The sequence below is a fragment of the Thalassophryne amazonica genome, chromosome 6 (genome assembly GCF_902500255.1).
Source record: "Thalassophryne amazonica chromosome 6, fThaAma1.1, whole genome shotgun sequence".
Classification (NCBI taxonomy): domain Eukaryota; kingdom Metazoa; phylum Chordata; class Actinopteri; order Batrachoidiformes; family Batrachoididae; genus Thalassophryne; species Thalassophryne amazonica.
The window spans coordinates 125,905,828-125,933,455 of NC_047108.1; the positions used below are offsets into that span (position 1 = coordinate 125,905,828).

The window sequence follows — 27,628 nt, forward strand, 5'->3', positions numbered from 1 at the left end:
TGGAACGATCTACCTGCTGTTATTCAGCAGTCTGACACGGTGGAGATTTTTAAATCAAGACTGAAAACCGTCTTATTAATTTTTAATCTGTTTGTGTTTGCTTTGTAATTTCTTTTTATTCTACTGTGTTTTATCATTTTACTGTGCTTTTCTTGCTTTTAATTTTGATTTTAGATTAATTTGTGTTGTTGTGAATTATGTGAAGCGCCTTGGGGCGACTGTCGTGATTTGGCGCTATATAAATTAATAAATTGAAATTAAATTGAAATTGAAATTCATTTACCAACCATTTTGTCTTGGGAGAAAAAAAAAAAAATGCAATGACTTTTTGGATTTATTGGTTTGGTCCATTAAGGATGTAGCTTTTGTATCCTTTGTTTTAGGGGTAAAGAAGGCTGCATTCGTCAGTTGTTTTATTTTGAGGATTTGAAATAGATCAGCCTAGTTATGCCACTGATGACGTAGTCTACAAATGTAGTCTTGGAAGTATGTGGCTCCTGAATTGAGAGACAGCCACAGTTAATGTTCCTGTGAACAGTCTTGCGAGAACCTTGTGGTGACCTTTAAACTTTTACAATTTCAAAGACTTGGAATTAGCAGTGTAATAGCAGCGTAATAGCTTAACAATTCATGATGTTAAACTTGAGCCATTGATTGGTTGATCATACATTTACACTGATTTAGGAGTGCATCGATGCGGCCTTATCTTCTACTTTAAAATCGATTCACAATTAAGATTGACCATTTGTTACACAAGTGCAATAGTGTGGATTTTAAAAAGTAAATCAGTTGTCGCCATCGGCCACTGTTGAGTTCATGCATCAGAAGAGGAAATCTCTGACCAGTAAACCCAATGTGAACACTTCTGTCCTGAGGTCAGTAATTGAGGTAGCAATACAGAGGAAGTGAAACCCAACAACCGTTAGACTAGTAACCATAACAACCCATCTCACTGTATGACAACGACAACATCAAGGAAGAGAGGAATGCACCTCAGGCATCCTGACTACAGACTGTGACGAAAGTGGGCCAGTGACAGATAAAACTCAATCGGCAGATACCGAAAGATGAAACCTGCCAGAACCAGAGAGAACAGGTGGCGCTTAAACACATGCCCTTGAACATAGCTGGACGCTAATTAGCACCGAATCTGGGCCAGTGCGAGAGAAGTTTGGTATCTGTCACATAAAAAATTCAATGCCTTTTGTCAGCGGGAAGCAATCACAAACCTCCTGTCCACGGTGTTCGTATGTACAGTTACTTTTTTTGTCCCTTTGGACGATATTACGCATCGTCTTAGCAAAATAAAACACATTTATCTAGTATACCACAGCCAAAAGGGAACAGTTTGCTGTTACAACCCTTTAACAGTACCGACATCTCTGTATTTAGGGCTGTGAGCCAATAAGCCGGTTCCGCTTTACAATATCATAAAACAATTACAGTGTGTCCCCAGAATGGGGCGCCAATTAATCCTTATCTGACCTAAAGGAAAGTGGGACAGAGCCTGAGGTTCCAATGATGACCGCAGCAAGATCACTTCAACACCGGCCTCTTGTGTTTTAAAAGCATTTTAAATTACAACTTGGCACCAAAAAGTGCTATATGAATGAAGTTATTATTATTATTACTACTACATGTAAAAACTAATTTTAATCTACTTTACAGTTAAACGTGGATGGGATTTGATCCACAGATTCACAGTTACAACAGAGTCTGCAGAAACTCCCATTAACTGTTGTAAACTTTTGTAGCATATGTCACAGAAATCCAAACCTGAACTGGTGGTTGCTCTGTGCAGTTTTTTTGTTTTCTTTTCTTGGTTGGATGAGTTGTAATAAATAGTCAACAGAATTTGTAGTCAATGTCCAAACAAGCATTTTAAGAGGCCGTTACATCCGTTTTCAAGTCACACATTCATTACGCAACTGACTGAGCCAACATTAATTATTTAAAAATTACAAAAAAAGATGTGCTTAAAACAGGACAGAAGTGATGTGCTTTTCTCTTTTAGGTGGCACTCTTCTACTTCAGTCTTTCACGTTGGTCTGTTGTCTTCCCATTTCTCAATTTCACCAGGTTTTGGTTCCTGGATGGAGTTGTGTATATGACAAGGAAAAGTTACAGTTTTGTCATGCTACCATAAGAAAGCAAAAGGAAGAAGGGAAAAAACAAAACAAAAGCAGTTTGTGTTATGTGAGCTGTCTGAACTTGCAGCGTTGATCCAACTACACCTCAGAAACAATATATCTCATGGGTGACTCAGAAAGTTGTGTGCGTGTGTGTGTGTGTGGGGGGGTTATGCTATACGACTGGATAAGTCAAGAAAAACCATGGCAGAAAACAGGATTTTGAATGGTAAATTCCAGTTTTCTGGTGGGGCTAATACATGAAAAGGGGGGGGGGGGGGGGGGGTACAACACCATCAGACCAAAAACCTATTTCTGCCTATGGCTCTGGGAAATGCGTTTCAAAAGGCCTGCACAATCAGAAATGCCAATCCCTTGTTTCTAAAATAAAATGAGGAGGAGGACATGTCGAGTACAACGTTTTCCAGAAATGCACCTGCTAACTCACTTAGCGAGAGGGATAATTAGCAATAAAATACATCAGCGACCACTAAAGGACATGTTTCACCACAATCGGGTTTAGGCTGTTAGTGACCATCCAATGATAGACCAGGATTACTTTGTGCACTTCTGTGACCGGTCTCAATGTATATGGCATTCACAACAAACATCTACGGAGACTACCCAAAACAAAGTACTAGTGACTATTTGTTTTTCCAAGTGTTTCTGACAGTGTTTACGTAGCTTTGATGAAAATGTCCCAATGCACTCTTGAATGGAATGTAGCTAAGAACGAAGCCACAGATTAATTGCAAAATTTACATAAATGTGATGTGTTATGATGACTCGGTTTTAAGTGAAAACTGTTCATTTTGATTCAGCCACAGTAAAAGGAGCAGTTGCTCTCCACTGGGAGAAGACTTAGTGTGCATGCATGTTCAGCATGAACACAGCCTGTTAAAAACAATCTCTGGTAGAGGCTCAGATGTGTACATGCTTGTAAGTGTTGTCAATGATAGAACTGTTAAAAATCTAAGATATACATCCACGTGCATGCTTATGGCAGGAGCTATAATGGGGCTAAAACAGCATGCTGCTTCCATACAGAGAACAGACTCTGCACACACAGAGATCCAAAATCCGACAGACTCAAAGTAGAATAAAATGAATAAAGCCTACCAGTTCCTCTGAAGAAAACAAAATACAAAAGGAAAAAACTGACCAGGGCAATCACCCACTTGTGAACAATTTCCAAGATAAAATATGTAAAGACCACATCATCAAAGAAGTCATCAAGCACGGATGAAGAATAATGTCCACATCCACTTCAAAGAGGTCCTGACTGGCAGCTCCTTACAATGTTCTCTCACAATTCTGGCACGTTAGATAGAAAGTCCATTATCTCCTGAAAATAACATATTCTGACTTTTTCCAGTGTAAGAAATGCATCTGTATGTTCAGGTAGCCTGTAGAAACAATGTCATGGAGACATTCCACGTGCATGTTTACAGCAGCAGCAAAATAGTGTCCTTTGACACAGACAGCAGAGTCAGCACATGTTAGGATCCACAATCCGACAGAGTCCTCTCTGTACATCCTATGTAAATCCAAGCCATCACTTTCCAATGAAAGCTCAGAAGCTTCGTTATTCAACATAGCAGCATTCATTTCACTCTGTTGGTTTCTGCCTTTCCTAAAATGTATGCCACATGCCGAGAATTATAGCAATTACAGCCTCAAGTCTTCTTGAATATGAATGAGGCCACAATCTTGGTGTTCCAATCTTTGGGCAGTTTTGTCCATTCCTCTTTGCAGCACCTCTCAAGCTCCATCACATCCCCACAGCATGATGCTGCCACCACCATGTTTCACTGTAGGGATGGTACCTGGTTTCCTCCAAACATGACGCCTGGCATTCACACCAAGGAGCTCAATCTTTGTCTCATGAAAGCAGAGAACTTTGTTTCTCCTGGTCTGAGAGTCCTTCAGGTGTCTTTTGGCAAACTCCAGATTGGCTACCATGTGCCTTTTACTAAGGAATGGCTTCCATCTGGCCACTCTACCATACAGGCCTGATTGTTGGATTGCTGTAGAGATGGTTATCCTTCTGGAAGGTTTTCCTCTCTCCACAGAGGAATGCTGGAGCTCTGACAGCATGACCATTGGGTTCTTGGTCATATCCCTGACTAAGGTCCTTCTCCCCTGATCGCTCCATTTAGACGGGTGGCCAGCTCTAGAAATCTTGGAGGATCTGAACTTTCATTTACCGATGATAGAGGCCACTGTGCTCATTGGGACCTTCAAAGCAGCAGAAATGTTTCTGTATCCTTCCCCTGATTTGTACTTTCAGACAACCCTGTCTCAGAGGTCTACAGACAATTCCTTTGACTTCATGCTTGGTTTGTGCTCTGACATGCACTGTCAACTGCAGACAATCATGCCAAATCAACTGAATTTACCCCAGGTGGGCTCCAATTAATATGTAGAAACATCTCAAGGATGATCAGTGGAAACAGGAGGCACCTGAGCTCAATTTTGAGCTTCACAGCAAAGGCTGTGAATGCTTATGTACATGTGATTTCCTATTTTTATATTTTTAATAAATTTGCAAAAACTTAAAAAAAAGAAAAACTTTTTCCACATTGTCATTATGGGGTATTATGTGTAGAATTTTGTGGAAAAAATTAATTTAATCCATTTTGGATTAAGGCTGTAACATAAAATGTTACAAAAAAGTGAAGCGCTGTGAAAACTTTCTGAATGCACAACAGACACAAACACACTAAGTTTGACTTGTTTGGGGAAATGCATTAAACCACATGCATCTTCAATCACACCTGCTTCTAATTTCCATGAATGCGCGTGATGACAAGATTATTCCTTGCAACAAGCCCAGAGATGTTCAGCAGATGGCAGACAAACTACATGGAAACAACTACACATGCTTCCAGTTTTTAATATTCATTTAGTATCCACCAATCATCCAGCAGGAGGCAGTGTTCAGATGGTGGCAGGCAGCTCTGTTTGATATTATTAAGCAAAACAAAGTTGATTTTTGGATTGATCTGGTGCATCAAAATGAACCATATTTTACTGAGTTTATCTTAATAACATGCTCTTTTAATATGGAGATGAATAAACTGATAGCATTTATCAGCCGGAGTGCTGGCGAAGCAGGATGTTTTAATGAGTTGTGCATAAATTTTTCCCTCCCCTGCTATATTTTCACAACCAATAGGACTAGAGAGATGATCTGAAGTTGATACTGATCAGCAAAATATTTATGTTTGACTGGTAACATAATGATTGTTGTTTTTGACTTATTGTGTTGCCAACCTTGGATGGGATCGATTCATTTATTTGTTCGTCTTTCTTCCTCATGGCATTTTACACATTTAGGCAATTTTTTGGTAGTGGAATGACAAAAGCCAAAAAATGTGGCCATATTTTAGCTTACCATTAAAAATTTGCTCAGATTGTAACTCCATGACCAAAGCCTTAAATATTTATCCTTCCTTCTCATTGAATAGGTGCAAAGGCAATTTTCAAAGTACAGTAACTTGTTTTAAAACTTCAGATTCTCCAGTGTCGGGAGTGCTGTGGAAACAAACACTTCATTGATGCCATGTTCACTGCATCACTGTGACACACAGACCACTCCAGTATAAGGGCCAACAAAGGACCCAGTCCACAGCACGTTGCCAGATAGCTGGAATGTCAGCCTCTTTCCACCAGTCTCACCACCGTTGTGGCCGACAAACATCTACGGCAACGGCATTAGAATCCCATTAAGGACATTCCCGAGATTCCGAGCAGCATTAAGTCTCCTCCATGAAGCCTGAAATGTGGCAAAACACAAAACAGTTTTTTTCCCACTGCTGGGCTGCTTCACCGTGCAGGATGCACCTTAAAAGCTTCATGAAACAGGCAACATTTGCATTGGCTTTTTGAAGGAGGAGAGCATAATTAAAAAAAAAATAAAATAAAAAATCTGTGCAGGCTTTTCATCAGAGTGCATGTGTGTGAGGATGAGAGAATGAAGGGTAGAATACCCTGCACCACGCTCTGAGGTGTTTAAATGCAGAAAGCGCCTCATCTGAGGCATCTGCTTGCATCTCATTGGCCCACTACTGAATTTGAAGCTATCAAATCCATGCAGTGCAGTATTTGGTACATGTTTGAACTTCCTAATCCACTGGGAAGGGGAGCAGGGAGGGAGGGGAGAGGGATCAAACAGGGGCAACATCTCTTTGCAGGATTAATCCGGTGCACTACTGATAATCAAAACATAGCCATTAAAACATTATTGGTTTGTCTCAAAGGTCAAACATTTCAGAGCGGATTACTGAGTGACGTTTTGCACACAATATTCAGGCTTTACACGCGTCAGACAGCTGCAAGCAGTGGCGCACAAAGTGTCGAGTCTGAATTATTGTGATAGCAAATATGTTATGACACACGCCGCCAGGCTGATATTTAAGGGGCTGAGAGCAAATCTGTTCAAGACGCTCAGTTTGGCTCCAGTTTCTCCACGACTGACAGCTGACTGATGCTGTACACAGAGATCCCGGCTGAGCCATCTGACTGTGTGAAACTGAGGTACATCCACAAGACATGAATGTCTGGAATGACAGGACACAAACTACAACTCACAGAGTGCATGCATGCTGACATCATCAATAAATTACAGACTGTGGAATTACTCTGAGGTCTGCGTTTACCTACTGCACTTTTTTTCCATTATTTGAGTCAGTGTTTGGCCCTGTGAGTCATGGTGAGTGGGCCAGACTTCAGGCATGAGACAGCCACATCTTTAAGTATGGAAGCCTGATACTGCCAGAAAGTATAACCTCATCCTAAAAAACAAAAAATTATACATCATAAATAAATGTATGGTGGTGGATCTCATGTACAGTGCTGTGCAAAAGTCTTCAGCACCTCAACATGTCTGAAGAAGTTTAGGTTTTACTGTTTTGACATCATTAGTATATTGGGGGGGAGGGAGGGGGGGCGATGAAACAAAACTGAATTTTGGCTGTTATCTAGTACATTTTTAAAGTTACTGAATTTTTCATACCAATAAAAACCTTATTTTGCAGTCTTACAGCTCCAACACACAATGCCACAAACACATAGGAGATGATAATCAGTCATCACTGTGCTTGTAGAACCATGGGATCAGTCCCCCCAAAATAACACAGGACTAAGTTTAAAGTGTAGCTGGATTAGGTGCTTTAAGTGATTTTTTTTTTTTTTTTTTTTTTAACACTAGGATTGAAAACAAGGCATCCCTCCTCGGCCACCCCTTCCCAACCCTCCATCCTCCCTCCTCTGCACTGAGCAGAAGCCATTGGAAGCCTTTTAATGGCTCTCCATGTAGGAAATGCCAAATATAATGATTCTAGGCCAACCACATTCTTTGTCACAGGCCTTTTAAGCTTCTAAATGTGTTTTTTGAGGAAATTTCTGTAAAGTCACTCTTGTCCGTCACTGGTGTCTTGAATGCAACAGCAGTGCAATTAGTACTGTCCTCATGCGTGCACATCTCCCTGAGCTATGCAAGATAGTGAGAGAAAAGCTCAGACAACAAACAGAGAGGGAGTGTTGTTTCAGTCTCTGCCCATGACATCATTATGCCTCTAAATATTTACACAGAAGAAAGCTGATAGCTACTACATTATCAGTACATTATTTTTGCAAGATCTTTGTTTTTAAAATTCAGTTTTTTATTTTTAGCACAGTGTATTTTTTGCATGTACATAGGGTTTAAAAGTATTTTCTTTGCAGAATATTGAGAATCAATGATTCACAGATATCAATCAATCAATTTTTTTATATAGCGCCAAATCACAACAAACAGTTGCCCCAAGGCGCTTTATATTGTAAGGCAAGGCCATACAATAATTATGTAAAACCCCAACGGTCAAAACGACCCCCTGTGAGCAAGCACTTGGTGACAGTGGGAAGGAAAAACTCCCTTTTAACAGGAAGAAACCTCCAGCAGAACCAGGCTCAGGGAGGGGCAGTCTTCTGCTGGGACTGGTTGGGGCTGAGGGAGAGAACCAGGAAAAAGACATGCTGTGGAGGGGAGCAGAGATCAATCACTAATGATTAAATGCAGAGTGGTGCATACAGAGCAAAAAGAGAAAGAAACAGTGCATCATGGGAACCCCCCAGCAGTCTACGTCTATAGCAGCATAACTAAGGGATGGTTCAGGGTCACCTGATCCAGCCCTAACTATAAGCTTTAGCAAAAAGGAAAGTTTTAAGCCTAATCTTAAAAGTAGAGAGGGTGTCTGTCTCCCTGATCTGAATTGGGAGCTGGTTCCACAGGAGAGGAGCCTGAAAGCTGAAGGCTCTGCCTCCCATTCTACTCTTACAAACCCTAGGAACTACAAGTAAGCCTGCAGTCTGAGAGCGAAGCGCTCTATTGGGGTGATATGGTACTACGAGGTCCCTAAGATAAGATGGGACCTGATTATTCAAAACCTTATAAGTAAGAAGAAGAATTTTAAATTCTATTCTAGAATTAACAGGAAGCCAATGAAGAGAGGCCAATATGGGTGAGATATGCTCTCTCCTTCTAGTCCCCGTCAGTACTCTAGCTGCAGCATTTTGAATTAACTGAAGGCTTTTTAGGGAACTTTTAGGACAACCTGATAATAATGAATTACAATAGTCCAGCCTAGAGGAAATAAATGCATGAATTAGTTTTTCAGCATCACTCTGAGACAAGACCTTTCTGATTTTAGAGATATTGCGTAAATGCAAAAAAGCAGTCCTACATATTTGTTTAATATGCGCTTTGAATGACATATCCTGATCAAAAATGACTCCAAGATTTCTCACAGTATTACTAGAGGTCAGGGTAATGCCATCCACAGTAAGGATCTGGTTAGACACCATGTTTCTAAGATTTGTGGGGCCAAGTACAATAACTTCAGTTTTATCTGAGTTTAAAGGCAGGAAATTAGAGGTCATCCATGTCTTTATGTCTGTAAGACAATCCTGCAGTTTAGCTAATTGGTGTGTGTCCTCTGGCTTCATGGATAGATAAAGCTGGGTATCATCTGCGTAACAATGAAAATTTAAGCAATACCATCTAATAATACTGCCTAAGGGAAGCATGTATAAAGTGAATAAAATTGGTCCTAGCACAGAACCTTGTGGAACTCCATAATTAACTTTAGTCTGTGAAGAAGATTCCCCATTTACATGAACAAATTGTAACCTATTAGACAAATATGATTCAAACCACCGCAGCGCAGTGCCTTTAATACCTATGGCATGCTCTAATCTCTGAAATAAAATTTTATGGTCAACAGTATCAAAAGCAGCACTGAGGTCTAACAGAACAAGCACAGAGATGAGTCCACTGTCCGAGGCCATAAGAAGATCATTTGTAACCTTCACTAATGCTGTTTCTGTACTATGATGAATTCTAAACCCTGACTGAAACTCTTCAAATAGACCATTCCTCTGCAGATGATCAGTTAGCTGTTTTACAACTACCCTTTCAAGAATTTTTGAGAGAAAAGGAAGGTTGGAGATTGGCCTATAATTAGCTAAGATAGCTGGGTCAAGTGATGGCTTTTTAAGTAATGGTTTAATTACTGCCACCTTAAAAGCCTGTGGTACATAGCCAACTAACAAAGATAGATTGATCATATTTAAGATCGAAGCATTAAATAATGGTAGGGCTTCCTTGAGCAGCCTGGTAGGAATGGGGTCTAATAAACATGTTGATGGTTTGGATGAAGTAACTAATGAAAATAACTCAGACAGAACAATCGGAGAGAAAGAGTCTAACCAAATACCGGCATCACTGAAAGCAGCCAAAGATAACGATACGTCTTTGGGATGGTTATGAGTAATTTTTTCTCTAATAGTTAAAATTTTGTTAGCAAAGAAAGTCATGAAGTCATTACTAGTTAAAGTTAATGGAATACTCAGCTCAATAGAGCTCTGACTCTTTGTCAGCCTGGCTACAGTGCTGAAAAGAAACCAAAGGAATCATATCCTTAAACCTAGTTACAGCGCTTTCTGAAAGACTTCTAGTGTAATGAAACTTATTCCCCACTGCTGGGTAGTCCATCAGAGTAAATGTAAATGTTATTAAGAAATGATCAGACAGAAGGGAGTTTTCAGGGAATACTGTTAAGTCTTCTATTTCCATACCATAAGTCAGAACAAGATCTAAGATATGATTAAAGTGGTGGGTGGACTCATTTACTTTTTGAGCAAAGCCAATAGAGTCTAATAATAGATTAAATGCAGTGTTGAGGCTGTCATTCTCAGCATCTGTGTGGATGTTAAAATCGCCCACTATAATTATCTTATCTGAGCTAAGCACTAAGTCAGACAAAAGGTCTGAAAATTCACAGAGAAACTCACAGTAACGACCAGGTGGACGATAGATAATAACAAATAAAACTGTTTTTTGGGACTTCCAATTTGGATGGACAAGACTAAGAGTCAAGCTTTCAAATGAATTAAAGCTCTGTCTGGGTTTTTGATTAATTAATAAGCTGGAATGGAAGATTGCTGCTAATCCTCCGCCTCGGCCCGTGCTACGAGCGTTCTGACAGTTAGTGTGACTCGGGGGTGTTGACTCATTTAAACTAACATATTCATCCTGCTGTAACCAGGTTTCTGTAAGGCAGAATAAATCAATATGTTGATCAATTATTATATCATTTACCAACAGGGACTTAGAAGAGAGAGACCTAATGTTTAATAGACCACATTTAACTGTTTTAGTCTGTGGTGCAGTTGAAGGTGCTATATTATTTTTTCTTTTTGAATTTTTATGCTTAAATAGATTATGGAGATTATGGAGCTGGTTATTGGTAGTCTGGGAGCAGGCACCATCTCTACGGGGATGGGGTAATGAGGGGATGGCAGGGGGAGAGAAGCTGCAGAGAGGTGTGTAAGACTACAACTCTGCTTCCTGGTCCCAACCCTGGATAGTCACAGTTTAGAGGATTTAAGAAAATTGGCCAGATTTCTAGAAATGAGAGCTGCTCCATCCAAAGTGGGATGGATGCCGTCTCTCCTAACAAGACCAGGTTTTCCCCAGAAGCTTTGCCAATTATCTATGAAGCCCACCTCATTGCGCACTCGGAGCGCACTTCTAAACTGTTGTCATCATCCATTAAAATTTTCATTCTGTGATTCAATGTCTACTATCTATGACTATGTCAATATTTTGAAATATAAAGTCAATGTTTTTACATTCTACAATAAAATTATGAAGTTTTATTTTTGAGATGCTATCGGGTAAAATGAGCACTTAACAGTTGTAATTTTTACTTTTTTTAAATACGACTTCCTAATGCAGAATTGAGATGTAAGGTTGAATCACTGCAGGAAATACATTGTTGGTTATCATCTTGCCTTTGAAAGTTAAAAAAAAATAAATCAAAGAATGAAATATTAGAATAAAACTTAACATAAAACTGATATTCTTCTAATTTATGATATGGAGACAGAAATAAATAGATTTAATTGTTCCTCATGTGTACTTAGAAATATTTAGAAGAAAAAAAAAATCAACTACTTTAAAATGTATGAGATGTTGAGACATAACTAAATAGGTCAACTTGCTCTTAATTGCGATTTATAAAGTTTAAAACAGAAATAACATTTTAAGTTTGTAGAATCAAAACGATGATTTTTCTAATTCTGAATAGTAAACCTACAAAAAACAAACAAAAAAATTAGTCCTTAGTCTTTTTTACTTAAAGATTACAATTTTTGACTTTGAATCTTACTGCTCAAATTAAACTGTCACGGCATTTGTATAATTTTCTCTTATAAAGTGAAATATTTTATATAGTATCACACAATTCTGACTGGTAATAGTCACAACTCCTAGAATATTTATTTAACACTTAAAAAAAAATAAAATCCTGGCAGAAATGAACTTCCACACTTTGTTCGGAAGCAAAACGTGTGGAATGCTGAGTGAAAAAGGAAAATAACTCCACTGACATTGTGTCAGTCACCAAAAATATGAGCACGCGCACGCACAGTCGAACCTACTGACTTTCAGTTTGTCTTGTGAAGGTTTTCCACACTGGGAGCACTTTGGGAACACTTGATAATGGAACAGTAACTTTATCTTGCCTGTGCACGTCATCAGGACCCGGTGCGCAATCTCGATCCCAACTAGTTTAGAAAAAGAGACGAGATTTGGTCTGTGCGTCGGACGCACAGCTGCCGACACAGATTGAGGTCACCGACAGGAGCAACATCAGGAGAGGTTTCCCTGCTGTGATGCACTTTGGAGATCACTCAGTCAGTTTGAAGTTTACTTACCCTGAGGCGCAGCAGCTACCGCAGATTTTGGCGTCGGAGGTTTTGCGCAGATCAGACCAGGTGGAGTCACATCAAACCATTAATAAAGTGATCCGGGACGCAGATCCTTCAATCTCCGTTTGGAGACAGTCGGTGCCACAACAAGCGCAGATCCCATTCACGGTAAAGTCACGGCTACCGGAGCTACCGAGAAAACATGTTTGCAGTCGCATAAATCAAGAGAAATAAAGAGAAGGGAGGAAATGTGGCCCTGAAATGTATAAATCAGTATTTATCGCCGCGCCGTCAGCCGGTGCGCAACTATTACGCGCAGAAAACCAAATCCTGATTAAAAGCATTGTGATGTGATGCCAGACGGAAAGAGGGGCGGAGCCTCCAGCGGATCCTCGTACTATGATTGGTGGAATTACTCATGCATAATTGACCTCAGATCTGACTGAATGGTGGATCCGGATAGACCCACCTTACCCGAAGGCGCCTCTGTAGACACACACACACACACACACACACACACACACACACACACACACACACACACACACACACACACATATATATATATATATATATATATATATATATATATATATATATATATATATATATATATATATATATATATAACTTAATATCTGTGGAAAAATGTAAAAATCACACGAACTCAAGGTTCTTGTCTTTTTGTGATAAAATACTGCCACCTGCTGTTCAGATGCGGAAAGACATCGAACCAGCTTTGGTTCGCTGATAAGTAAAAACGTAGAGCAGAAAGGAAGGATAAGACTTTCCGTAGAGAATAGAAATTATGAGATTGAATTGTCAAAATTTTAAAGTCATAATTATGGGGTGTTTTGTTCAATTTTTGTACATGTACTGTGTACTGTACATCTGTACTCCAATCACCTGTCTTTGCACAGTCCCATTCCATTATGTAATATTTATCACTTCTGAGAGCTGACTGGATCAGGTGTGCAAGAAGTGGCTTGACTCTTCATAGCTATGAGATAAGTCATACTTTCAAACTGTGTCCAGTCAGAGGCTTCCTGGAATTCACCGTCAGCAGTGTGTCTGTGTGCAATCAAAGTGTCAAACCCGTGGACAGAATCCCTTATCTCGACAGTGATGTTCACGTCTCTGAGTCCTCGGTCTTTGAGGTTGAGAGACTTGAGGAGTCATGAGGTCCTTTGACAGAGGTGTTTGGCAATGCATTTGCCTTTGTAGGAGAACAAATGTCCAAGTCTTTTTGGTCCTGGTGCTTCCTGTCTTACTGTGTGGTTGTGACACTTAATGCCCTAAGGTGATAACTACATGTCTTTGGTACCAGGTCTCTTAAGAGGACCCTTGGGCACCACTGGAATGACTTTGTGTCAAACGAATGATTATTAAGACAGAGTCAGTTGGGGTGTGAATTACTCTTGCCTTGAAAGTGAACGTCAGCCGCATGTGGCGTGTTCGCCTCATCATGATCCAACACGCAGGAACAGCAGGCAGAAAAGGCAGAGGGACGCCAAGAAGTGGGGTTGGACTGGTTGTCTGTCACATGCAGCATCAGCGCATTCTTCCAGACTTGAACTGAAGTTAACATTTTGGCTTACTAAATCAGAATTATGATGTACTACATCATTCTAAATGACTACATTCTATAAGATAAAAATGTCAAAATTTAAACTTTTAATACTTAAGTTAACTTTTTTTATCAAGCCATTGACTCAAAAAGTAATAAGTTGCTTATTATTTCTTTTTCTTCTTCTTATTATTGTTATTTTACTAGCATGGAAGGTCCTTTTTGTTATGATGAATATATACATCTTAATAAAAAATACATTATAAGGATAAACTAAAAACCCAAATTAAAGAGCTGATAATACAAACAAAAAAGGTGCACCTCAGGAGAGGTGGTCTAGCAGTGGTTAAACTTTGGGCTTGAGACCAGAGGACCCTTGGTTCAAATCCCAGCCTGACTGGAAAATCACTAAGGGTCCTTGGACAAGGTCTTTAATCCCCTAGTTGCTCCCAGTGTGTAATGAGCACTTTGTATGGCAGCACCCTGATATTGGGGTGAATGTGAGGCATTATTGTAAAGTACTTCGAGCGTCTGATGCAGATGGAAAAGCGCTATATAAATGCAATCCATTTACCATTCCAGTGGTGCTTATATATCGTTTTGTCCTCTTCAAGAGGCCTTTTTGTTAACAAGTGAGATTTATATCCCAGAAAATACTCTCAACTTTATCTTGTCATTATGATGTTAAAAGTTTAAATTATGACTTTATATATCAGAATATCAGCTTTCTGTATATTTTCCCCAAATCGTTCCAAAATTTTCCCCCTTTTTTCTAATTGTAATTTATTACTACTACTACTGTTATTGTTATTATTTTTGTTGTTGTTGTTGTTGTTGTGTGTCATTGTGAGTCTCCCTGGAAAGCTGTGCGAGGAAAAAACAAACACGTGACAGAATCCTGTTGAATACACTTTCAACATGGCATTAATTCTAAACAGCTGTGTACGTGTATAATAACAGATGTAATTACAGGCACATTTACACCATGAAAAACGTTTTTGACTTTTCAAAAAAAATTGCATATGGAACCTCAAAGAGTAAAAGAAAAACAGTACATCCACATATATCACAAAAAAAAGAGAAAACAAAACAAAAAAACCTCCGGCCACATTAAAGAATCCAACAACATTCTTCAGGGTTTCATTCAGACCATGATAATGTTTCAACAATATAAAGTATTTCTTCCCGCATTGATTATGCTTTAATCTCCTTTGAGACTTAAAAACACAGAGAGCATCTGCCTTTACAGAAGTTATATTGTGCAAAATCCTCTTTTATGCTTTTTAGTTACATATGGTTCAAATTTCGTATCATCATCCTAAAACACACACTATGTGTAGAAACTATCCCGTTAAAGGCATCATTTAGGCCTGAAATGTTTTGTTTTGTCTACATCTGATCTTTGTCACATTGTTTTTTTATGGATAGATGTTAGCAAAATGACAAATGGATCACAATGATGAGGAAAAACACTGTGTAATGTGAGCTCCGCCCCCCCGGTGTAACAGACCTGTAGGCTGTCTGTGTCTGTCTGCGTCTGTGTCTGTCTGTAGGCAGGTTGTTTATTTCTCTGAGACACAGAAATATTAATTAAATGTTATTCAATTATTTGCTTCAGTTTCATTCTTGGTTGCAAACCTTAATATCTCTTTTTAAGGCGCCTTATTAGCTTGCAGATAAGTTGATTGTGTGTATATATATATATATATATATATATATATATATATATATATATATATATATATATATATATATATATATATATATGACCTCCTTTAAGTGACTCCTGGAAACACAGATATGTGAAGACAAACATGCTGTGGGTTCTTAACACCGACATTATGATTTATGTGATTATGTCTGAATATGGTTATTTGATGCATTTCCTCCACAGCTGAGGTTCTCTGTGCAGAAGACCACTGCTACACATAACGGCTGTATGTCTGGGGAAACTCTTTTCTCCCAGTCTTCTGTCTGCAGCCTCCTCCTCAGCCTTTTGTATCTCCTGCAAATCAGTCTCAGTCATCTCGGGCCTCAGATGACCCCATGGGGAAGAGCATGTCACTTTCCAGGGACAGGTTGCTTCCCAGACTGGCCATGCGGCTCCGCAGCAGGAAGTGCGTCCGCCTGTGCAGCGTCCTCTGCTGCTCCTGCTTCAGCTCTATGTAGGACCTGGAGAAGGTGTGGAAGATGGAGGTGACGGGGAAGGCCATGAGGAGGATCCCGCTCAGGATGCTGCTTAGAGCCACCACCTGACCCGGGATGCTCCTGGGTACCATGTCCCCATAGCCCACCGTCGTCATGGTGATGACAGCCCACCAGTAGGTGGCAGGGATGCTGGTGAACTCCTGCGTGGTGGCCATTTCATTCTCAATCAGGTACAGCAAGGGTGAATACAGGGCGATGGCCACACACAGGAAGAGGAGCAACAGGCCAAACTCCCGCGTGCAGCGACGCGCCGTCAGGCCCAGAGTCTGCAGGCCCAACGAATGGCGAGCCAGCCGCATCACATAGAGGATCCGCAGGGCTCTGAGCACGCGCAGCACCAAACCCACTTTGTCAAAGTAGCTGTTGCCGGAGCCGAGCCGCTTCTCCCCTTTGGAGGTGCTGTCCACCAGCAGGGTGATGTAGTACGGCAGGATGGCCACCACGTCGATCAGGTTGAGTGGTTGCCTGAGGAACGTCAGCTTGCTGCGGTCCTGAATGAAGCGCAGCGTGAACTCCAGAGAGAACCAGGCCACACACACCGTCTCCACGATGAAGATGTTGTAGCACATCTGGGAACACGTGCCCTGTGGAACACAGCAGAGGCCTGAAAACATTAGCATGTGTGAGTGATGGCTGCAACCTCTAGAGGGAGCCACTTCACTGTGAAAACCCAAGTGTTCTGGCATTCTAAAGTACTGAACAGCAAAAAGAAATCATCCTGTGACAGAACACATGCACACGCATTACACTTTCAGTGTGTGTGTGTGTGTGTGTGTGTAAATGTCACCTTAATGGGAAGCTGCAAGGGTGCAAAGATTGAAATGCATAATCACCTCGTACCATAAATACCCCATAATGACAATGTGAAATAAGTTTTGTTTTTGTTTTGTTTTTTTTAGATTTTTGCAAATTTATTAAAAAAAAATCTAAGAATTCACAGTCTTTGCCATGAAGCTCAAAATTGAGCTCAGGTGCCTCCTGTTTCCAATGATCTGTCTGAGAGGTGTCCAAAAAATGAGGTGGGCTTCATAGATAATTGGCAAAGCTTCTGGGGAAAACCTGGTCTTGTTAGGAGAGACGGCATCCATCCCACTTTGGATGGAGCAGCTCTCATTTCTAGAAATCTGGCCAATTTTATTAAACCCTCCAAATCGTGACTATCCAGGGTTGGGTCTTACACACCTCTCTGCAGCTTCTGTTCCCCTGCCACCCCCCCAATACCCCATCCCCGTAGAGACAGTGCCTACTCCCAGACCACCAATAACCTGTAAAAATCTATTTAAGAATAAAAATTCAAAAAGAAAAAATAATATAGCACCTTCAACTGCACCACAGACTAAAACAGTTAAATGTGGTCTATTAAACATTAGGTCTCTCTCTTCTAAGTCCCTGTTAGTAAATAATATAATAATTGATCAACATATTGATTTATTCTGCCTTACAGAAACCTGGTTACAGCAGGATGAATATGTTAGTTTAAATGAGTCAACACCCCCGAGTCAAACTAACTGTCAGAATGCTCGTAGCACGGGCTGAGGCGGAGGATTAGCAGCAATCTTCCATTCCAGCTTATATTTAATCAAAAACCCAGACAGAGCTTTAATTAATTTGAAAGCTTGACTCTTAGTCTTGTCTAGGGTTGCCAACCGTCCCTTGAAAAACGGAATCGTCCCTTATTTTGAAATAAAAGTGTGCGTTCCGTATTGACCTGAAACGGGACGCAGTTTGTCCCGTATTTCTGTGAGAATCAAAAAGTCTGTAAAATGTCAATGGAATTGACTGGCGCTTTATATGGAAACTTATGGTAAATTTGATCCCAGCCTCTCTCCTGCTTTTCACCAATGAGCTGACAGACACGAGTTGACAATACAGAATCACTCTTATCTCATTGGTCGAGGGACATCTGCTCACAAGAAGATACCGACGTCATGAGCCGACGACGGTCGCTGGACGACAATAACAAAGCAGCATGGCTGATATCTATACGGACACCGACACTACGGACAGCAATGTCTGTAACGTCGTTACTACTCCTCCTAAAAAAAAAAAAAAAAAAAAAGAATGCAAAAATACAGGGGCGAATGAGAAAAGGAAAATGGCTGGGTGGAAAAGGTGCGCGACAACAGTATTGTTTACTTTTCAGACTTAATTTTTTGCACTTTTATTACACTAAATGTGTAAATATGCACTGTTACATTGTTTTGGATGATGCAAATTTTCTATTGTCTTTTTTTTTTGTTAATTTTTTTTTGTTTTAAATTTATACAATTTAAGTTAAGAGCAGGGGTGGTGGCCAAGTGGTTAATGCGCTTGGTTTTAGTCGGAAGGTTCTGGGTTCAAATCCCACCCCTGCCACATTTCTCCATGTAATGTGGAGTTGCGTCAGGAAGGGCATCCGGCGTAAAACCTGTGCCAAATCAACATGCAGATCCACCTTGGATTTGCTGTGGCGAACCCGAGTGCAAACAAGGGAGCAGCCGAAGGGACTTACTTATACAATTTAAGTTAAGCAATAACACTACAGAGATTTATTTTTAAAGAAGACAGAATGCTCATATTAAAATTGTGATTGAAAATTTATTTTGCACTAAAAATAAATTGCTAAATAATAATTTGTTTTCCACGTGTTCATATCAGAACAAATGCATGTATGCATCTACCTAAATTCAGGGTCAAGTCAACAGTAGGTAAGTCCCTTCGGCTGCTCCCTTGTTTGCACTTGGGGTCGCCACAGCAAACCCAAGGTGGATCTGCATGTTGAATTGGCACAAGTTTTACACAAGTTTTACGCCGGATACCCTTCCTGACGCAACTCCACATTACATGGAGAAATGTGGAAGGGGTGGGATTTGAACCCGGAACCTTCTGAACTGAAACCAAGCGCATTAACCACTTGTCCACCACCTCTGCTCGTCAAGTCAGTCAAATGGTTAAAAATCGTTTCACACAGACGCTGGGAAGGGTGAAGGCAATGGTCAGTCGGCCGGTCGGCCCTGGCGGTGAGGTGTCCCTTATTTATTTTTCAGAGTGTTGGCAACCCTAGTCTTGTCTATCCAAACTGGAAGTCTCAAAAACCAGTTTTATTTGTTGTTATCTATCGTCCACCTGGTTGTTACTGTGAGTTTCTTTGTGATTTTTCAGACCTTTTGTCTGACAGTGCTTAGCTCAGATAAGATAATTATAGTGGGTGATTTTAGCATCCACACAGATGCTGAGAATGACAGCCTCAACACTGCATTTAATCTATTATTAGACTCAGTTGGCTTCACTCAAAATGTAAATGAGCCCGCCCACCACTTTAACCACACTTTAGAGCTTGTTCTGACATATGGCATAGAAATTGAAGACTTAACAGTATTCCCTGAAAACCCCCTGTTGTCTGATCATGTCTTAATAACATTTACATTTACTCTGATGGACTACCCAGCAGTGGGGAATAAGTTTCATTACAGTAGAAGTCTTTCTGAAAGCGCTGTAACTAGGTTTAAGGATATGATTCCTTCTTTGTTATGTTCTCCAATGCCATATACCAACACAGTGCAGAGTAGCTACCTAAACTCTATGAGTGAGATAGATTATCTCGTCAATAGCTTTACATCCTCATTGAGCACAACTTTGGATGCTGTAGCTCCTCTGAAAAAGAGAGCCTTAAATCAGAAGTGCCTGACTCCATGGTTTAACCCACAAACTCGCAGCTTAAAGCAGATAACCTGTAAGCTGGAGAGGAAATGGCGTCTCACTAATTTAGAAGATCTTCATTTAGCCTGGAAAAAGAGTCTGTTGCTCTATAAAAAAAAGCCCTCCATAAAGCTAGGACATCTTACTATTCATCACTAATTGAAGAAAATAAGAACAACCCCAGGTTTCTTTTCAGCACTGTAGCCAGGCTGACAAAGAGTCAGAGCTCTACTGAGCCGAGTATTCCTTTAACTTTAACTAGTAATGACTTCATGACTTTCTTTGCAAATAAAATTTTAACTATTAGAGAAAAAAATTACTCATAACCATCCCAAAGACATATCGTTCTCTTTGGCTGCTTTCAGTGATGCCGGTATTTGGTTAGACTCTTTCTCTCCGATTGTTCTGTCTGAGTTATTTTCATTAGTTACTTCCTCCAAACCATCAACATGTCTATTAGACCCCATTCCTACCAGGCTGCTCACGGAAGCCCTACTGTTAATTAATGCTTCGATCTTAAATATGATCAATCTATCTTTATTAGTTGGCTATGTACCACAGGCTTTTAAGGTGGCAGTAATTAAACCATTACTTAAAAAGCCATCACTTGACCCAGCTATCTTAGCTAATTATAGGCCAATCTCCAACCTTCCTTTTCTCTCAAAAATTCTTGAAAGGGTAGTTGTAAAACAGCTAACTGATCATCTGCAGAGGAATGGTCTATTTGAAGAGTTTCAGTCAGGTTTTAGAATTCATCATAGTACAGAAACAGCATTAGTGAAGGTTACAAATGATCTTCTTATGGCCTCAGACAGTGGACTCATCTCTGTGCTTGTCCTGTTAGACCTCAGTGCAGCTTTTGATACTGTTGATCATAAAATTTTATTACAGAGATTACAGCATGCCATAGGTATTAAAGGCACTGCGCTGCAGTGGTTTGAATCATATTTATCTAATAGATTACAATTAGTTCATGTAAATGGGGAGCCTTCTTCACGGACTAAGGTTAATTATGGAGTTCCACAAGGTTCTGTGCTAGGACTGATTTTATTCACTTTATACATGCTTCCCTTAGGCAGTATTATTAGATGGCATTGCTTAAATTTCATTGTTACGCAGATGATACCCAGCTTTATCTATCCATGAAGCCAGAGGACACACACCAATTAGTTAAACTGCAGGAATGTTTTACAGACATAAAGACATGGATGTGTTGTGTGGGCCGCCCGAAGAGGAGGTACTGCTGGCCAACGCCAGAGGGCGCCCTGCCTGTTGTCGGGTTTCAGGCACTAGAGGGCACCGTGGCCACCCAGGAGCCAGGACTGACAGCTGTCAGTAATCATCATCAGCTTCACTATAAAAGCCTGGAGGAGACACCACATCTCTGCCGAGATATCAGCTTACCTCACAGCTTGGAGCTGGGTGGTGGAGACTGGAAGGAGTCGGCGGTTCCTGCTCCTCCCTCATCATTTAAGTATACTATTGGTGCTGCACATACTTAGTGTTCCTGTTTCCTGGGAGTGGTGGATTATTCCTTCAGGAGGGACTGGTGACTTATTTTTGCTGACTGCTTACTGGGTGTCCACACACCCATCCTTAACCTGTTTTTGTTCCTGCCAGCAGTACTGGATCTGACAGCTGGAAGCAGAGGCCACCTGGGAACTCGGGACTTGGCGGCTTTGGTATACTGCAGGTCTTCGTTGGCGGCGGAACCTTGTGGGCCCCGGCTCTTCTCTGGATAGGCGTCTCCTACCCTCAGGCCTGCCCACACGTCACTTATTGTATCTTGTGATTGATTGTCTAAAAGCAGTATTCGACCTGTTGTGCACATTTGCCGCAATAAATTGTATTTATTGGATTATCTATTGACCGTTCATTTGCAGCCCCTGTTGTGGGTCCGTGCATTACACTTTCCCCAACAGGATGACCTCTAATTTCCTGCTTTTAAATTCAGATAAAACTGAAGTTATTGTACTTGGCCCCACAAATCTTAGAAACATGGTGTCTAACCAGATCCTTACTCTGGATGGCATTACCCTGACCTCTAGTAGTACTGTGAGAAATCTTGGAGTCATTTTTGATCAGGATATGTCCTTCAATGCGCATATTAAACAAATATGTAGGACTGCTTTTTTGCATTTGTGCAATATCTCTAAAATTAGAAAGGTCTTGTCTCAGAGTGATGCTGAAAAACTAATTCATGCATTTATTTCCTCTAGGCTGGACTATTGTAATTCATTATTATCAGGCTGTCCTAAAAGTTCCCTGAAAAGCCGTCAGTTAATTCAAAATGCTGCAGCTAGAGTGCTGACAGAGACTAGAAGGAGAGAGCATATCTCACCCATATTGGCCTCTCTTCACTGGCTTCCTGTTAATTCTAGAATATAATTTAAAATTCTTCTTCTTACTTATAAGGTTTTGAATAATCAGGTCCCATCTTATCTTAGGGACCTCATAGTACCATATCACCCCAATAGAGCGCTTCGCTCTCAGACTGCAGGCTTACTTGTAGTTCCTAGGGTTTGTAAGAGTAGAATGGGAGGCAGAGCCTTCAGCTTTCAGGCTCCTCTCCTGTGGAACCTGCTCCCAATTCGGATTACATATACATATATATATATATATATATATATATATATATATATATATATATATATATATATATATATATATATATATATATATATATATATATATATATATATATATATACATACTTGTATATATGTTCTCCACTCAGATTGCAATAGCCAATCACAGATTAGCCTTCCTGTCCATCATTACCTGTATTTTGGCATGCTTGGTGCCAGAAAGTGATGTTGGATCCAAAGGGATCCAAAAAGGCTAGGACCAAAAGTTATATTGGATCGGTTCCCACTGACCAATAGCATTAGAGCATACTGCCAAAAGCTAGCCAATCAGAGCGTGGCATACAATTATTCATGAGATGACATCACTAATGACGTAGCAGAGGTCAGGAACTTGCTGACAGACGCTGGTTGAAAAAATGGCAACAAACATGTCAACAACAGCAGAAAATCGTCTGCCAGCGAGGTTTGCTGAGTTCACAGAGGAGTAACTGGTGGAAATATTGAACTCCAAGGATGCCAGAAACACTAAGAAGGTAGGCAAGCACGCTACTGATGTTTGAGAAGCATTCATCACATCAGAATCAATCATATGCTGTTCACAACAAAATCAATTGATCTAATTTACTTGAGTCTTTGTTGTTTGCTTAATTTGGGAGGGGGGTGGAGAACATAATTGATGGATGGCAAGTCGTCCAAAATAGAGAAATATTGGGTGAAGAAAAGTTACATTGGATGAGGCTTAGCCAAGGTTTCGTGAGTGTGTGTGGGTTGATTACAGCTGATATGTACATAAAATGCACAGAGAACAGTTCTGTGCTCTTTGCACTGATAGGACACGGCATAATTACTCCCAAGTTTGTTTAAATACTTTTGCTGGAACAATCATTAAATGTCTTACAACCCCAATTCCATTGAAGTTGGGAAGTTGTGTAAATTGTAAATTAAAAACAGAATTCAATGATTTTCAAATCATCTTCAACCTATATTCAATTGAATACACCACAAAGACAAGATATTTAATGTTCAAACTGATAAACTTTATTGTTTTTGTGTAAATATTTGCTCATTTTGAAATGGATGCCTGCAAAAGGTTTCTAAAAAGCTGGGACAGTGGTATGTTTCCCACTGTGTTACATCACCTTTCCTTCTAACAACACTCAATAAGCGTTTGGGAACTGAGGACACTAATTGTTGAAGCTTTGTAGGTGGAATTCTTTCCCATTCTTGCTTGATGTACGACTTCAGTTGTTCAACAGTCCGGGGTCTCCGTTGTCGTATTTTGCGCTTCATAATGTGCCACACATTTTCAATGGGCGACAGGTCTGGCCTGCAGGCAGGCCAGTCTAGTACCCGCACTCTTTTAATACGAAGCCACGCTGTTGTAACAGGTGCAGAATGTGGCTTGGCATTGTCTTGCTGAAATAAGCAGGGACGTCCCTGAAAAAGACGTTGCTTGCATGGCAGCATGTGTTGCTCCAAAACCTGGATGTACCTTTCAGCATTGATGGTGCCATCACAGATGTGTAAGTTGCCCATGCCATGGGCACTAACACACCCCCATACCATCACAGATGCTGGCTTTTGAACTTTGTGCTGGTAACAATTTGGATGTTTTTTTTTTTCCTCTTTTGTCCAGAGGACACGACGTCCATGATTTCCAAAAACAATTTGAAATGTGGACTCATCAGACCACAGCACACTTTTCCACTTTGCATCTGTCCATTTGAAGGCGGCGTTTCTGGATGTTGTTGATGTTTGGCTTTCACTTTGCATGGTAGAGTTTTAACTTGCACTTGTAGATGTAGCAACGAACTGTGTTAATTGACAATGGTTTTCTGAAGTGTTCCTGAGCCCACAGGGTAAGATCCTTTACACAATAATGTCAGTTTTTAATGCAGTGCCGCCTCAGGGATCGAAGGTCACAGGCATTCAATGTTGGTTTTTGGCCTTGCTGCTTACATATAGAAAGTTCTTCAGATTCTCTGAATCTTCTGATTATATTATGGACTGTAGATGATGGAATCCCTAAATTCCTTGCAGTTGAACATTGAGAAACATTGTTCTTAAACTGTTGGACTATTTTTTTCATGCAGTTATTCACAAAGTGGTGATCCTCACCCCATCTTTGCTTTATACCCAATCATGACACTCACTGTTTCCAGTTAACCTGTTCACCTGTGGAATGTTCCAAAGAGGTGTTCTTTGAGCATTCATCAACTTTCCTAGTCCTTTGTTGCCCCGTCTCAGCTTTTTTGAAACATGTTACAAGCATCCATTTCAAAATGAGCAAATATTTGCACAAATCAACAAAGTTTAGCAGTTTGAACATTAAATATCTTGTCTTTGTGGTGGATTCAACAGAATATAGGTTGAAGAGGATTTAAAAAGCATTGTATTCTGTTTTTATTTACATTTCACACAATGTCCCAACTTCATTGGAATTGGGGTTGTAGTTACTTTTTTCTTTTTTTTCTTTTTTAAATTGCTCTGTTATGTGGAAGAGCTTGTGTGTAACAGCAGAAGGTGCATACTTCCAAGTGGCAGATTAAATTTTATTTTGCACTTTATGGTCATTAATTCTTCTTAGTAAATCACCCACAAAAGTTTGGAAAGCACCTGGATTTTAGTATTCGTTATCTGGAACCTTGAGAATAGGCTAATGTGGAACACTGCCAATGATGACCAACCTGTTGCTTCTATTAATAGAAGAAGCAAATCTGAGAACATGAACTGTGGAAATTGTTTTAAATGTATTGATTTCATCTTGAATGACTCCTATGTGCTTTAGACGGTGCATTATAGATCATCAAGATAGGGTCCTAAATGTGCATTATCACAATTAAAAAATTTATTCACACTTTCCAGTTTAAACCCTATCATTCCTATTTTACTTCTCATTTGAGAAACAAAGGTGCAAATTATCAATTCGTGTATTTGCGTGAAACTGTGTGAATATTTTTCTTATCAACATTTGCACAAATGGTGTATCACTCTCAGTTGTGATCTTTTTTATTCCTGGAAGGAGCTTTTATTAACTTGACAGATATCACAAGCCATGAGGTCAATTTGTTAATTTTTTTTTTTTTTTTAATTTTGTGACTGCAGAAAAACAGATTCTCACTTTGAGAACAAAGTCTTCCTGTTTCTCGTCTTTCTACTTTTCATAACTGGTGTCAAAACACTTGCTGAGTGAACAACAGATCTATTTTTTTTTTTTTGGCCACTTTGATTCATGTTTCATGCTTCCAATTGGCTAAAGTGAACCGACGTCTGTTAAATGTCATGTGTGAGTGGACTCACCGCCTCCTCCTCTTCCCTCACGGCAGGCAGAGTGCTGATGGAGAGGTTGATGGCAGTGATGGTGACAAACAACACTGACAAACAGGCAAAGATCTTCCCCGGCAGGCCCGAGTGAGGCCTCTCCACCATGTCTCTGAGCTTCCCCATGCACCAATCCAGCCTGGATGCCGCTGTGTGTCTGGGATCCCCCAGGCTGCTATCTGTATCCAACAGGCCCTCCAGCAGCTCCTCCTCCTCTGCTCTCTCCATCTCTTCAAACTCCTCCACACGCTGCAGCAGACGCCGGCGACAGCACCACTCCAGGCTCTCCTCAGGTACACCCCAGTAAAGCAGCTCCTCCCGGAAGGACAGGGCGCACATCTCCCTGAGGGAGCGCAGCTTTCCCGCCCTCAGGAAGGTCAGGATGGTGCAGAAGGCACTGGGGCTGCGATCAAAAAAGAACTCGTTGAGTGTGACATCATAGTCATCACAGATCCGCATGATCTCATCAAAGCTGCTGCAGAGGTGCAGCTGACCAAGACGAGACAAGGGGAAGTCCTCCAAGGTGGTCCAAGGCAGCTGGTAACGCAGGCCTCCCACATTGATGATGGCATAGAGTTTACGGGTGCTGGACAGCGGCGCTTCCCCAGGGCTGGTGCTGACCTCTTGGACTCGCTGTGCCCTCCTGTAGTAGGCTCCCTTTTGAGCCTCCTGTTCAGGCGGTGGTGCTTGATTGAGGGAGGTGTCAGATGCACAGCTCAGGGCGCTGTAGTCGTAGTCTGAGCCATCACCTCCCAGCAGGGTCATGTTTACTGCCTGCTCACATGCCTGTGTTCAAATACCCACCAGCCCACCTTGAGGAGGACTATCGAGGACGCAGGACCAGGTGACGTCTCAGGTCAAAACCATCTTTAAAACAAAGGAGAAGCATTGCTAGAACAACCAACAGTGGATTTAGTGGCTACTACGACCCTACATTTAGTGAGGAGGCTTTTTTTGTTTAAATAAATTTATCATTGTGGGGGGAAAAGCCAATGTGGCTCAAAATAGGAGATTCACTGGTCCTCACCTGTGTTTATCAGAACACAAAATTTCCCAGCTGAACATGCACCAGTTTTTATGGAGTTATGGAAGGTTCACATACCCACGTCTTATTCGCTAAATAACTCCATTAATCCTATGTTTGCATTGCTAATCACAAAGAAAACATCCTGCATCCCTTAACCATTATAGTGCCACATTGATGGACTACCAGCCCAATGCTGATATTATTTCTTGAACAATAATCATAATAATTCACATTTGCAGTGGTTACAGAGTGGTTTCCCTCTTATAATAAGAGCAGCATCATTACTGCAGGACGCACTTAGATTATTTGCATTTAATTCAAATGACCACTCGTCTTCTAGAGCAACAGCGACAATGCAAATCCCCGGATAAATGAACAAAATGTGCTTAAACAAGAACCAGCAAAGTGTCATTAAGCAAAAAGGCATAAAACCTGATTCACGCATTCAATCGCCAAAAAAAAAGAAAAGAAAAAAAAAGATTATCAAATAGCAAGAAAACACAACATCCATCTCATGTCCTTTGTCATTCCAAATGGACTAATAATTGCTTTGTCAGTTCTCCAAATTGAAAACACTACAATGTACTATATCAAGTGGAGCGAGACAAATATTTGATATTGTGTTGACTTTATATTCAGCTTGTTTCTATGTGCTGTTACCTTTTTATATTCACTAAGTGTTTATATAATTTATCTTTATAATATTCATTTAGTTTTGCATCCAGTTACCTGATATTCTGTTTTTCACATTCAGATAGATTATGTTCCATTATTCAGTTATATTTTCTCAAAAGGTTGAAAATGGCTGTTGTGAATATTTACTTTAAGAAGAATGAGGAGCACAGGGTGACGTATG

The 27,628-nt window shown here is 40.4% G+C and overlaps 2 protein-coding genes across 5 annotated transcripts in view; both read right to left on the reverse strand.

The window, feature by feature from the left end:
* The window catches only part of src (v-src avian sarcoma (Schmidt-Ruppin A-2) viral oncogene homolog), a 105,983-nt gene extending 93,221 nt beyond the window's left edge, over positions 1-12,762 (reverse strand). For 2 of the 4 annotated variants that reach the window (XM_034173384.1, XM_034173383.1), the window contains exon 1: positions 12,390-12,762. The gene's annotated coding sequence lies outside the window, so the exon portion shown is untranslated. The remainder of the gene's footprint in view (positions 1-12,389) is intronic. The other 2 variants (XM_034173386.1, XM_034173385.1) reach the window with 1 other exon arrangement.
* Positions 12,763-15,954: 3,192 nt separating this feature from the next.
* kcng1 (potassium voltage-gated channel, subfamily G, member 1) overlaps positions 15,955-27,628 on the reverse strand; it is a 61,321-nt gene continuing 49,647 nt past the window's right edge. Inside the window, exons 2-3 of the mRNA XM_034173388.1 lie at positions 25,725-26,612; positions 15,955-16,742 (exon numbers count right to left, since the gene is read on the reverse strand). Coding sequence (XP_034029279.1) covers positions 15,969-16,742; positions 25,725-26,510 — 1,560 coding nt within the window. The 5' untranslated portion in view covers positions 26,511-26,612 and the 3' untranslated portion in view covers positions 15,955-15,968. The remainder of the gene's footprint in view (positions 16,743-25,724; positions 26,613-27,628) is intronic.